Here is a 12,776-nt window from a genome sequence, read left to right as displayed (position 1 = left end):
TGTGTGGCCTCTTGGGTCCCATTGTCTCTGAACAGGAGGCTCAAATTGGCAGCTGCTGGGCTTCATGTTGGATTTGTTTCTCAACCCTGCTGATCGACACCATCTTTGGGCATCCCCTTTCCTGTGTCCGGACTTTGGAGAGTGATTCTGCCAGGAAATCCTGTGCGCCGTCATGGCACTGCACGACACCCCGGTCTGATCTGCCTCCACTTCCTCTTGGAATGACATCAGCAGCAATGCCAAATGGGAGAAGGGAGAAGGTGTGGGTACTGGTACCAGTGCTGCAATGAGCCGTTTGCTCAGGCTTGCATTTTCTTCAACATGCAGGCTGTGCCCTTGCAGAAACCCCTGCTGCCTGAAAGGGTCTCCTCAGGGAGAAAACTCCAGTTACAGAAATGTAGGAAGGTCTTGGGGAGCAGACACTGCTTCCAGGAAGAGTCCTGCAGCAACCTCCTCTGCTGCCGCAGCCTCTGAGCCTTTAACAAGGCACAAGAGCCATTTACCTTCCTCTCCTTGGGGGCTGCTGTGCTTCCCCCCTGCAGCCTTGGTGTCTGATGGTCCTGATTTTACAAAGACGTACTCTGCATGGACATCCCAGTGGTTCCACATAGACTCATGGACAATGAGGGCTGGAAGGGACCTCAGGGGGTCACATCTAGTCTGACCCCCTGCTCCAGGCAGGCCCAGTGCCAACTACACCATCCCAGCCAAGGCTTTGTGGAGCCGTGTCTTAAACACCTCCAAGGATGGAGAGTCTACCACCTCTCTGGGTTATTCCCTTCCAGTGCTTCACCACCCTCCTAGGGAGAGAGTTTTTCTTAATATCCAAACTCAGCTTCCCTTGCTGCAGCCTGAGCCCATTGCTCCTTGTTCTCCCCACTGCGACCAGTCCAGCTCCATCCTCTTTGCAGCCCCCCTGCAGGGACCTATTCAATCCCCCCTCAGTCTTCTCTTCTGCAGACACACTCAAGTCTTTGCAGGTTGGGACCTGATGCCTTCCTACCTGACTTCAGGGCTGCAATGCTTCATTCATCTGCATGTGCCGACTGCTTCCTGACCCCTGGGTGAAGCGTGTGTTCAACATTATTGCAGCGAGAGGGGAAATGTAGTCTTAGGCAGATAGCATCACTCAACAGGAACAAAAGCAGCAGAAGGGAAGAGAAGGAAAGTCGGAGCAACAGAAATGGATGTTGTCTGACATTTTTACATCTGCTGGCTTTATGATGCTCCTGTCTGTGCAGAGAGGGTCAGTTCTTATCTCCTTCTGTGCTTTATTTATTTCACAATTGCTTAGGTCTTATTTATTACCATCACTTGTCAAGCTTTCCAATAACTATATCATGTTCCCAAGTAGCTGTCAATACTCCTGGAATGACTGTAAGTGTTTTGGCTTCACAGCTGCTGAATTATCTGAATACTCAATAAAAGAAAGCAGATGATCCAATAATTATCCTCTATTTGTCTTGTCTTTAAAATGCAGATTTGTCGAGTTAATTTTGTCATGACTGATACCTCCCAGACTTTATTGAAACAACAGGGGATACTTGGGGCTCCTTCTTTGAAAACATTATATATATTTTTAATTTCATGACTATCCTTAAAGCAGACTCCTGCTGAGATAACGGCATTCGAGCCGCTATGGTTATGCGATGAAAAATTATTTTAACTCAAAGCTGATTTTTAAAGAAAAGCTAAAATACGTTTGATCAGATTTTTTGCCCATTTGGCTCCCGCTCTTAATTATTCATGTGCGTCAGGCTGACAGATGCTGCAAGCCAGAGCTCTGCGGTCTGGTGGAAAGCAAAACTATTTGTCACGCTGGCAGCGAGCAGAGAGCTTGTGGCGGCCCCTCCTGCTGCCCCGGCCCCAGCGGCCCTCGGCGCGTGATGCCCGGGGACGGCCGAAAGGGGCCGCGGGTTTCGGAGGGGCGGTCGTGGGCGTCCGGCGCGGAGCCGCCCGAGCTGCCTCAGCTTCCCGAGGTCGGGGCTCAGCCCAGCCTCTTCCGCCGGCCACGGCGGCACCTCACTTGCACGCGTGTTTTATTCTACGCACACGTGCATTTTACTCTGAATGCATGCGTGTTTTACTCTACACACACACGTGCGTTACTCTACACAAGCATGCGTGTGTGTGTGTGTGTGTGTGTCTTACTCTACACACGCACGCACGCCTTTTTTTGTACGTACACAGGGGCTTTCCTCTGGACACGCGTCTTACTCTACACATACACCCTCTGCACACATATACATACATACACACATATATCTATTTACACACACGGCCATGTCCCCTGCCCGCAGCTGGGCGCGCTCTTTGCGGCTGCTTGCGGCAGTGTGGCGCTTGGCGGCAGGCCGGGCCCTTCCGCGCTTTACGGCGGCGCGGCCCGTGGCTGGCGGCCCAGCGGGCTGGTGTCGCTCTCGCTTTACGGCCGATTTGCGGCAGGCGCCGGCGGCTCCGGGGCCATGGACGTGGGCGAGCTGCTCAGCTACCAGGTGCGCGGGCCCGGCCCGGCCTGGGGGGACTTGGGCGGGAGGAGAAGGCAGAGCGGCGGGGAGCGCGGGTCACAGCAATAGATGGGGTAGAGAGCGGGAAGCAGAGCTGCAGGTCGGACGGGGAATGGAAAGAGCAGCAGATCGGGTAGGGAGCAGAAAGCACAGCAGCAGATCGGGCAGGGAGTGGAAAGCAGAGCTGCAGCTCGGCCAGGGAGCAGAGCAGCAGATTGGATGGGTCGCAGAAAGTTGAGCGGCAAGTTGGACAGGGAGCGGAAAACAGAGCAGCAGGTCGGGGAAGGGGCTGGGGGGGCGAGGCATGGGTCCCACTGGACGCAGATGCAGCTTTATGTTGTTTGTCACTGTGACACCAACGCGCAGGGTCTGGCTGGACCGAGCCACGCGCTGTTTGTTGGCGCCGGTGGGGGGGCAAGTGCACATGGCCTTGACCCTGGTGGGTGCTGGTTCAGTTCCCGGCTCCTCCCTCAGCACCCCCCCAGGTGCTCGAGGCTCTTGCTAGCAGCCCCCGGGGGCGTGGGGCCCGGCCCAGCGCAGCAACAGGGGTGTGGCTGGTGTCCGTTGCGCTCTAGGCTTGTGTCCGGCCTGTTCCCGGAGCCGAGCCTGTGCCCTGGATGTAGCGCGCCAGTGATGCGTCTTGTTTTCTCACCCGCTGAGGACATGCCGGGCACGTTTGTTGGCCCCGGCTTTGTGGGAGCTCGTGTTGGGGCCACAGCCCATTCTCCTCTGTTATTGCTGCTTCTTCCCTCGCACAAGTCACTGGCCCTCGCTTTCGGAGTCTGTGGGCAGCAGTTCCCCCGTTCCCTGTTATTTCACGACCCATGTTCTCATCATGACACACGATCATCGTGGTTTTCTTGGGCAGGGCTGCAAGACGATAGTGTCCTCAGGCAGACATAATCGATCACTTCTTTCCCATCACCACAGTGACCCTGCGATATTGTCTGGTAGTCAGCTGGATGAAATGCTTACACCCTGTGCTACCATCAAGGGCTGGGAGCACTTCCTGGACTACCTGATGGTTTGCCTGGCAGTCCAGTTGCATCACTGACCACACAGATACACCGACATCTCCGGTTTAGGTGCCCAGGTAGATCAGTGTCTGCTGCCTGTGATTCAGGGTCTCGGTAGCCAGATGTTTCCCCCGTAGGTCTCGGTCGGCGGGAGCCCTGGTGAATGTGCTGGGCCTGCCAGCACGTAACACATACAGCAAGAAACTTGTCTTTGGATTTTGGGACTTTCTGCCTTTTCTGTTCCACGTGATTGAGTGACTCTGGCCGGGGGGTGGGGGGGCACCTGTTGCTGAAATCTCCTCCGTGCCTTCATCTCCCTTCTTTGACTGGAGCTCTCTCCTCTCTGGCATTGAAATCCCAGCTTGTTGCACTCCAGACAGAGTGCAGCTCACCTGTGTGCACATACAGCAAAGTGATGCTTCATCCTTTGACAGCTCCAGCAGGCTCCTGCTTATTTCAGATTCAGCCTGACACATCCTTCCTCTTTCAAACTCTTGCTGGACTTGCTCCACTTCTCCCACCGAGCTTGCCTATTCCTCATACCCTTCCTGCTCCACGGATGTTTTGCACTCATCCTCAGTGCTGTTGATGTGAGATCCTTTCACACTGCTCTGGTGGCTCGGCACCTCCCCGGCTTCCCATCTAATTTCCAGTACAGTGGGAAGGTGGGGAAGGCTTATTTCTCATAAGCTTCCATTCCCCTAGTTTTCTCAGGCATTATTTATTACTCTGTTATTTAAGTATTTTGTGATGCCGTTTGGATATAAGACGCTATAAAATACCAGCGGCATTGTATTTTCACCCTGTTTGCTTGTTTCAACAGCTCTTTTAGAAAGGAAGATTTATTCTTGGAGGTTTTTATTTCCTTCCTTTTTTAAAGAAAATAACAGCTCTTTGTCTCATTTGTCTCCCCACTGGAGGGCAGGCAGGGGGGGTATATACATACTGACAAATATGTCAGCTTTTCTCTGATTCCTGCAGAACTTTGAGTTCTTATTTCCTACATAAATTAACTTTTACTGCTGGGATATGGGTAATTTTTACAGCTAATCTAGCTTTATTGTTAGTAGGCTGTGTGTGAAGAAATCCACTCTTTCTTCCAGCTATTATAGCTCTGCCCTCTGTTCTTGTTGCTGGACCTGTTCTCTAGGTAGAGGGGAAAGAGGGAGGCAGGGGACAGCATCTAGCAGCTTTCAGTCCATCACTAGTTCTGCATGAAGGTGGCTGTGCTGACTTTGTGCTCTCCTGATCTCTGGCCTGAATACAAATCTTTCCTGCGTCTGTGGGTTAGATAACAGCTCCTCAGAATAAAGAGTAGATTTTTGAAGTGCTGTTGTCTTCAGCCCATCGCCATTTGGTGCAGGGTGTCTGGTGGGCTGACAGACAAATGTTATGAGAAATGGACCCCAGGCTGGGAACTGCAGAGGAAGGCAAGGGCACCTGTGTTGGCTGGGTTGTTAGCTGAGTCTGGGAAACAAGATGAGAAGTTCCAAGGTCCATCAGCTCCTGCCTCTTGCAAATGCAGGGAAATGGGTATCCTGGAATAAACCAGTGTGATACTGGTGGATCATCCCCACCACAGCAGTGGGCAAGGCGGGTCCTCCTGTGCGCTTTTTGGGACTGCCTGCACTTCCCTCGCCACCCAAGGAAAAACCAAAGCGATGAGAATTGAGTTCTGTCATGGCAGCTCTCCAGACTGCTTTATCATCCCTCAGTGCCAACCCAAATAATTGCTTTTCCTCCTCGCATTGTTTCAAATTTCTCTCCTTCCTAAACATTTAATCTATGCCCCTGCTTAATCGAGAAGCTGCGCTCCCTTGGTGCCAGACTTGGCATGGCAGCTCTCGGGCACTGCGCCTCTCATCGGCACCAAGAGCTGGTCAGACTGGAAAAGGGAACCTTTTGTTGCAGAGAATACAATTAGACTGACTCCAGCACCTGGCAGTTTATGCAAAGCTCAGGAATCCATAAACTTTGTGTGTTGCTGCGAAACAGTTGCAGGTGGTCTAAACCGATGATTAAATATCACTGCTGGCTTGCCCAGAAATGCTTGTGCCCATATCCTCCATGTCTGCTTCCTGATTACAGTGGGTAATTAAGGGGGCAAAGCCAACTCCTGTTACTTCCAGACATCTCTGTCAATTGTCCCGGGAGAGAAGAAGGGGAGATGATTTTAATCCTCAACAACTGCAGCTTTTGCCACTGAGTGCAGTGATTGCAAACTGCAAATCTGTTTGGAAATAAAATGTGTTTGTGGAGTTACAGGATGGTATTGGAAAGCAGAAATGAATGGGGTCTGGCTGGACCTCTTGGGGCTGGGCTGTCTTCCTGCAGGACATGTTGTTTAAATTGATCCAGCTTGCTGGCAAGGGGCTTTGTTCCTGTCTGTCAGTGCAGGTGCATGTGAGTTATGCTGCTGGTATAGATAATTTACCAGAATTTTGCTGTCTAATGAATGCATCTGACACACAAGACAATCAGTTCAGCTGAGCTGTGAATACTTACAGCCTTATTACCCTGGTAGATCTCCTGCAGCTGATAAGCTGTTCCAAGCAACTTCAACTCTAGTTCTGCCTTCTGGTTAAAATAATGAGTGCTCAGTCAGGAGCACCAGCCATCGTACACTCATCGGGAGGTTTGGAAAGTTCAACATTGCCTTGGGCTGCTCGTTTCATCAGGAGTGAAGGCCCAAAGCTAGGCACCTTTCCGGGGCTCAAGGTGATCAACATGAAACTTGAGCCTGACCTCTGCTTCCCAATGTGCAGCCTTCTCTCCCACAGCTTGGAGGGCCTCTGCACATCCCAGGCAAGATGAAGAGTCACTCTCTTCTGTTCTTTAAGGCTTCAAAGTGGGAAAGGGAAGCATGTAGCTGGCCATGGGTTGGGGCTCGGTATTTTGTTAAACCCATTCCTGTTGCCCCACACTCTGCCTGGGTGTGCAGGGTGCTCTAAATAGGGAGCAGCTGCTGCTGAAAAGGCAGGTCTCTGATTTGCCTTTTTGGTACTTTCAGTAATGGGTAGCTCTCTGTCCTCATTCATCTCCCTAGCAGGAGGCATAACGAGGGCTTTAAGTACTGAACACGGTGCGATTGGTCTTTATCCACCTGCCATACAAATAGCGGGAGCAGGACTGTTCAGGTTGGGACTCAGAACCTTTATTTTTCCTCCTCTTCCTGATCAGGGTTAGCCATCATCTGGGGCAGGAAGACAGAGACGCTGGTTTTGTCTCTGCAGGTGTCTTCCTTGCCCGCAGCCCCAGGGTAGTGGTCTGTTGCTCTCTGGGACCGTGTGTTCCCTGCGTGGCATGTGGGGAGAGCAGAGGAAAAAGCAGCAGACTGTCCAGGTGGTTGCAGCGACATGTCCCTTCTCCAGGCACCTGTCAGCTTGCTGGTTCCCCGCTGTAGGGAAGGGGCTGTGTACTGGGTGGTTTAGCTGCTGTTAATGCTTAGCTCCTTCCTCCGCCTTCTAAAATTGCTTATCTCTCCAGTTAGGGCAATGAGCGGCAGGATTGATAGTCGGCTGGTTTAACACAGGTGTTACAAACAAGATTAAGAGGTTGTTGGAAAGATATCGCTGGAGGTTTGGGGCTTGCTTTCGCAAGTCATTCTAACCTGACAGCTAATGGGTAGCTTTCCTCCCTGGCTCTTTTAAGCTGGTTGCAACTGGCTGTGGCTTGCTCACAAAGGGAGCTCCATCACTGCTGAAGATCCATTTCAGATTTCTTTATCAAATGATTTCTGAGCTCCATAGAAACAGGGTTACTTTGCTTCTGCACCATGCAAAGCAGATGCCTTCGTGTTGTTAAGCTAAATTAGTCGGATTTCCTTGCATCTTCTTGATGTGTTGAGGGAGGCTGAAAGCAGTTGGGGCTGGAAGCACCCTCTCCATCCTGAGTGAGAATCCCAGCTCCCAAAGGAGGCCAGGCAGGAGCCCATGGCCTTGAGACTTATTTTTCTTTCACCACTGCCCCTTCCTTTTTTGCCTGCTGGATCCAATAGGGCTTGAGTTAAGTGTGCACATGAAAGCAAAAGGCCTGGGTGCCAAATGTCCCCTTTGAAGAGGTCTTGTCCTCTGAACCTTCCTGCTTCTTGGCTTGAAATGTCTTTAATTTTTGGCTGTTCCCAAAAACCACTGCAACAAAGAAAGTAGCAAGACGGAAAGTCTTATCACCCCACCCACCCGTCACCTTGTTCCTTTATTTTTGTGTGTGTTTGATTTCACTGCTTTATTTCCATGTTGGCTCTTCCTTGTTTTTTGTGGTTCTTTCAGGTAGGGCCAGGGAAAGACGAGCATTGGAAAAAAACAGGAAAATGTTATGCCGAAATGCACATCTGCAAGGAGACCCAGGCAGATGTCAGACCTAAAAGTGCATTCAGTGCAACTGTGCTCCTTTTGAATCCCTGCAGGCCCTTTGGGAGGGCACAGGGACAGCCCTACAAAAAACTCTGCAAAGAAAAGATGCAGGAAGTATTGTGAGTGTGCTTACTTGTAAGAGGGCAGGGGACCAGGAACCAGCCTGAGAGGTTCTTTCATTTCCCATGGTTAGGCTGTGTGCAGCTGAAAGTGTGGTTTGCCACCTGCCTGGACACTGCCCAGCCTGGCGGGTGCAACCTGGTGGAGGGACTGCAAATGTTAAATAGATTTGCAACAACATGGACATTAAGATCCCCTGTAGTTCTCTTTATCACCTCCTAAGAGTGACACTGCACCGTAGGACTGCAGAAATGAACACATCTAAGATGCACAGGTGCTTAATCTTAACCTAGGCTCTTAATCCCTGTCCTTTGGGATTAAGGATAGTCTTCCTGGTCCCCACATATCCCTGTGCCATTCAAGGCTTGTGCAAAGCAGTGTTCTTCCTGCTGTAGGTCGTATGCCCAGCTTTTAAGAATCAGAACTCGTGGCAGAGGTGACATCTTTTATTAGACCAATTGGATATTTGCAAAAAAAAAGTCTTAATTTGCAAGCTTTTGGGCACACTCACTCTCCCTCAAGCATAGGAGAATACGAAGATTGTAAAATTTTTCCTAGGTGGAAATAAAAATTCATACTTAACAGGAGAGCTGAGGGTGTTTGTTATAAGATCTCCTGGTTGGAATAGCTTTTAAGACGCGTCTGAAAAAGCAGACCTGCACAGTTTTGAGAGCAACCATAATATAATGCGAAGGTTAAATGTTAGCTACAGGGGCAGAGGTGCCGTCCTCCGGGTATCATAACTGCACAGAGCAGACAAAGGTCTGCTTTAGAAAAAAAATGATTTTTCACTGAAACCCATTTTGTAAAACAAACTATTGTTAAAATTTAAATTTGAAATTGCTTATCTACAGTGAGGCCTAAATTTCCTCTGAGGAAATTTCAATCTGGGGAAAAGAATTTCAGTTAAATTTTAATAGTGGAGTGAGTGTTGAGAGCTTGGGTTGAAGTTTCAAGGAAGTCAGACTGCTGCTGGGGAGGAGGTCACTGTTTGGAGTGATGTGCCTCCTCTTCTCCACTGCTCTTGAGCCAGTTCTGCTCTGGGGCCAGCTCAGCTGCAGACTGGGAGGTGGACGCAGGAAAGCCGGTTTTCTTCTTCCAATTTGTCCGAGAGAGAGAGGGTGTTCTAAATATACAGGACACTAATTCTAACCTCTTGGCAGAGATGGTGAGCAGAAACAATCGGAGCAAATCACTTAATACATTGACATGAAAAGCATGTTTTAATAAACCAGCACGTGCTATTATTTTTAATTGAATAAACAGCTTTCAACTCTTGTTCCTGTGTATTTTTAATTCAATTTCCATCTAGATGCAGCATATCACAATTCATGAGTTAAAAAAAAGAACATTCTGTAGGACATTTATTTACCACAGGAGTGGTGTTGTAAAAGGTGCAACATTTAGCACTGCATAAATGTATGTTAAAATGGATAATGACTTAAACAGATATCATGTTCCTGGTCAGCAAAAGTGCCGATTTTCGTGTAAAGCCTCTCTGTAATTGGAAATGTGTTACCAGTTACCAGCTGGCAAGAATCAACGTTTCTTTAAGAAAATAGCTGAAAACAACAAATGCAAAACGAGATTGAGATCAATAATTGAAATAAAGGCTTGCTGATCTCAATCAATCCACTGCGACTCTGCATCTTCATACTTTTAAATGAGCAGAACTCCAGGCATTTTACTTCAGCTCTGGATTTCTTGGATTTTCTTATTGCTCCTTTTATAACTGCAGTGTGCTTAGCGAGATGTTCCCCCCCTTTAGTAACTGATGCTGTGCTAAACCTTAACTCCTGTTTAACAAAGTTTGTCTGGGAATTCAATTACATGCTGCTGCAAATATGTTGGCAGCATTAATAATTACACTCCAGGCGTTTTCATAATTTATCATAATGACTCATTACATATTATAGATGTATCCCTATTCCCTCCCTCCCTCCCTCCCCCCCCCCCCCCCCAAAAAAAAAGATAATATAATTGAGGTTGAAGCAGATTGTAAATGCTGATAATATAGATTGCACGCTTAGAGGAAATGGAGTTGGTTTCATGGTGGAGTTTTAATTTAGAATTTGTTCTGGTGGGGTGGTTTCTTCCTATGGTACATTACTTCACATCCGACAAAGCACTGGCTGCCGTAGCCCATCATTACAGCCATAGTCTCGTTGCTTTTTTAATTTAAAAAAATGAGGCAGAGAATTGAGAGCCTGAAGTCTGGGTTAAGACATACAGGGGGGCATGCAAAGCAAAAGCTGTATTTTCTCAAACTCTTCCAGGGCTCCAGAAGTCAGGCCCAATTTCCAATGGAAATCACCAGGGATCCTGGTTTTCTCTGATTTAAAAAATCCCCAATTTTCAGTTTTTGAAAAAAGGTAACCCCAAATTCAGATTTTTCCATGATTAAAATGAATCACCACTAATATATAGATAGTAGTGTTTTATTTTAATCATGGAAAAATGTGAGTTTGGCATTCCTTTTTTTAAAGCCAGAAATTGGGGATTTTTTTTTTTTAAATCGGAGAGAATCAGGATCCCTGGAAATCACTTGTGGGGCTGTTCTGCCCTTACGATTTTGGCTTTAACCTAGGGGGCAAAGGGGGGGTGATTGAATTGGTATCCTTCCTTCTGTGTGGGACAGCACCGGGGGTGACTATTTAGGGCTTGTGCTCGGCACATCTGTTTACCTGGCTTTCTCCCTGCGGCAGTGTTAGCGAGAAGACCATCTTTATTTTGGTTTTACGCTGAGTATTGCTAATTGCTAGGGGAGTGTTCAAATTACTGTCTGCTGTAGACAATATGTTGTTCCTAAGTTGATCCGTGCGGCGTTCTAAGCTGTTACCGTGCCCTGAAGACATGTAAGGGCATGCTTTTTTTGTTTTGTTTTTAAATTAAAAAAAATAAATAGCATCCAGTCCTGTGGATGCCAAAATGGTCTACAGCGACGTACATGCGTTTGTCACTTCAGCAGCTGTTGACATGCTGATGGGGAGGGAGGGAACCTCGGCTCTGAAGCTGCAGCGTAACGCGGCCCGTGAGCTGCGGGGCGACGCTGGCTGCAGGCGGAGCGGCGGGGGAGTGTATTGTTAAGTAGCGCACTGAACACAGCTGGCAGGACACAAGGGCTTAGTGCTTGCCAGCACCATCCTGCAGTCTCTCACGTTGAAGCTCTGCAGACCTCAATTTTGCAGCCCATCCAAGCAGTGCAATTTGTACTGGTTTAAACTAAACCAGTTTAGTTTAAACAAGTGCAGTCTAAAGGAGCCCCTAGTTGGGCTGCTTTTATGTCCATCTAAAAAGCAAAACCAGTTCCTCCGCAGGCCTGTTCCGGTGCCTGCGTGCGCGCTCTGTTGGCTGGTGCGCTTGTACTAACTCGTCTTTCACTGGTATATACAGGACTGATGAAAAAGAAATGGGCTGCTCCCTGGCTTTGCCGCTGAGCTGGTCTGCGGTGGCGCACTCCTTCTAATCAGAGTCTCAGCAGGTCTTGCCTTATGAGCCGGAAAGAATGAGTGTCCCCCCAGGGGCTGGAGCTCCTTGCTGGCTGGGGAGCTGCAGAGGCCCGCTTTGAAGCCAGTGCTTTTTGGGGACCTGGCAGGAACAGCGCTCTCACCCCTTCCCTCTCCGCCGCTGATGATTTGCGATTCCAGAAGAGTTGGGCTTGCAGCGCAGCAGCAGCTGCCATGTTCTTGGAAGTGGCATGTGACGTTCGAGGTGGCAGATAACAACCTGCAAAGCAGATCTGTGCCTTTCTCACTGTGCCTTTGGATGGCTGACGAAGGCCGGGGGTGGAGGGGCGTTGAGAGCAGATGTTAGCTTGCTGTGGTTTAATAAAATGTTAGGCCTTTCCTCCCCTGCTCAGCATGGAGGATCATGGCTGAGTGATGGGCTCGCAGGGTGTTTGTTTCCTTAGTCCATGCAACCCACACTAGAGTAGCTGGATGGGGAAGGGATTTTCGCTTCCCTTTAAAATCCATGTCTTGTTAATGCCAGACACCAGTTAAAACAATTAGGAGCAGAACCTACTGCAGTTCTTCAGCATAAAGTGGAGAGGTTTTATTCCCATTTCCTTGTCCTGCAAAAGACAGGGGAGATTCATTTTAATCTTTCTCTTGTTGCCAAGGTGAGAAGTCCCAACACAAGCCCTTTGGGGCTTTCCAGATGCAACTTAAGTGAGGAAGGAGTGCATGTTCTTTCTTGTTCTTGGCAGGTTATCTTTAATTTTGCCTAGTAACTACAAACTGTGGATGAAAACGAGCGATCGCAAGCAACCTCTAGCATGCACATGTTCTGCCTAGGGTGGGGGGTCCATCTTCTGCAGAGCTACACCGAATAACAATACCATGCTGGGTGTGCAGATGCAGGGTCTAATCTGCATTCATTATGTCCCCAGACTCCCCTTGTCTTTAGGGGGGTGGTATTAGGGTACACAGAAGAACTGGGTCTGAGCTGGGAGAGCTGTGGGGTGTGTGCGCAGCACTGGACACTTTAATGAATTGGCCTTTACCTGTAAAACATGAAGGTACATGGGAATTTGCTCATGAGAGATCGCCTCTGGGAGCCAAGGACTTGCAATCAGTTTGTTTCACAAACCCAGGGTCAGGTCTCTCTGGCCAGTGCTCAGATTTGAAGTACCGGCGGCTTTTTTCACAATGCAGATATTTGCAGTGGTTCTTGTTGGAGGGTCAAAGCAGGTAGGACATTGTCACAGCTCCTGCCGGTGCCATTCATCTATTTCTGTGAATTGAATTAATTTCCCTTCCAGTTTTCGAAGCCGGTGAATGTAT

The 12,776-nt window shown here is 48.9% G+C and overlaps 1 protein-coding gene across 2 annotated transcripts in view; it reads left to right on the top strand.

The window, feature by feature from the left end:
- Positions 1 to 2,344: 2,344 nt before the first annotated feature.
- The window catches only part of CTNNBL1 (catenin beta like 1), a 63,423-nt gene continuing 52,991 nt past the window's right edge, over positions 2,345 to 12,776 (top strand). The window contains exon 1 of one of the 2 annotated variants that reach the window (XM_090020681.1): positions 2,345 to 2,492. In XM_090020681.1, the coding sequence (XP_089876807.1) occupies positions 2,463 to 2,492 (30 nt within the window). In that variant the 5' untranslated portion in view covers positions 2,345 to 2,462. The remainder of the gene's footprint in view (positions 2,493 to 12,776) is intronic. The other variant, XM_090020680.1, reaches the window with a different exon arrangement.

The sequence above is a fragment of the Crocodylus siamensis genome, chromosome 10, assembly GCF_052110815.1.
Source record: "Crocodylus siamensis isolate JL-2025a chromosome 10, ASM5211081v1, whole genome shotgun sequence".
NCBI classification, from domain to species: Eukaryota; Metazoa; Chordata; order Crocodylia; family Crocodylidae; genus Crocodylus; species Crocodylus siamensis.
Note: the sequence above shows the minus strand (reverse complement) of the source record. Positions and strands in the feature narration are given on the sequence as shown.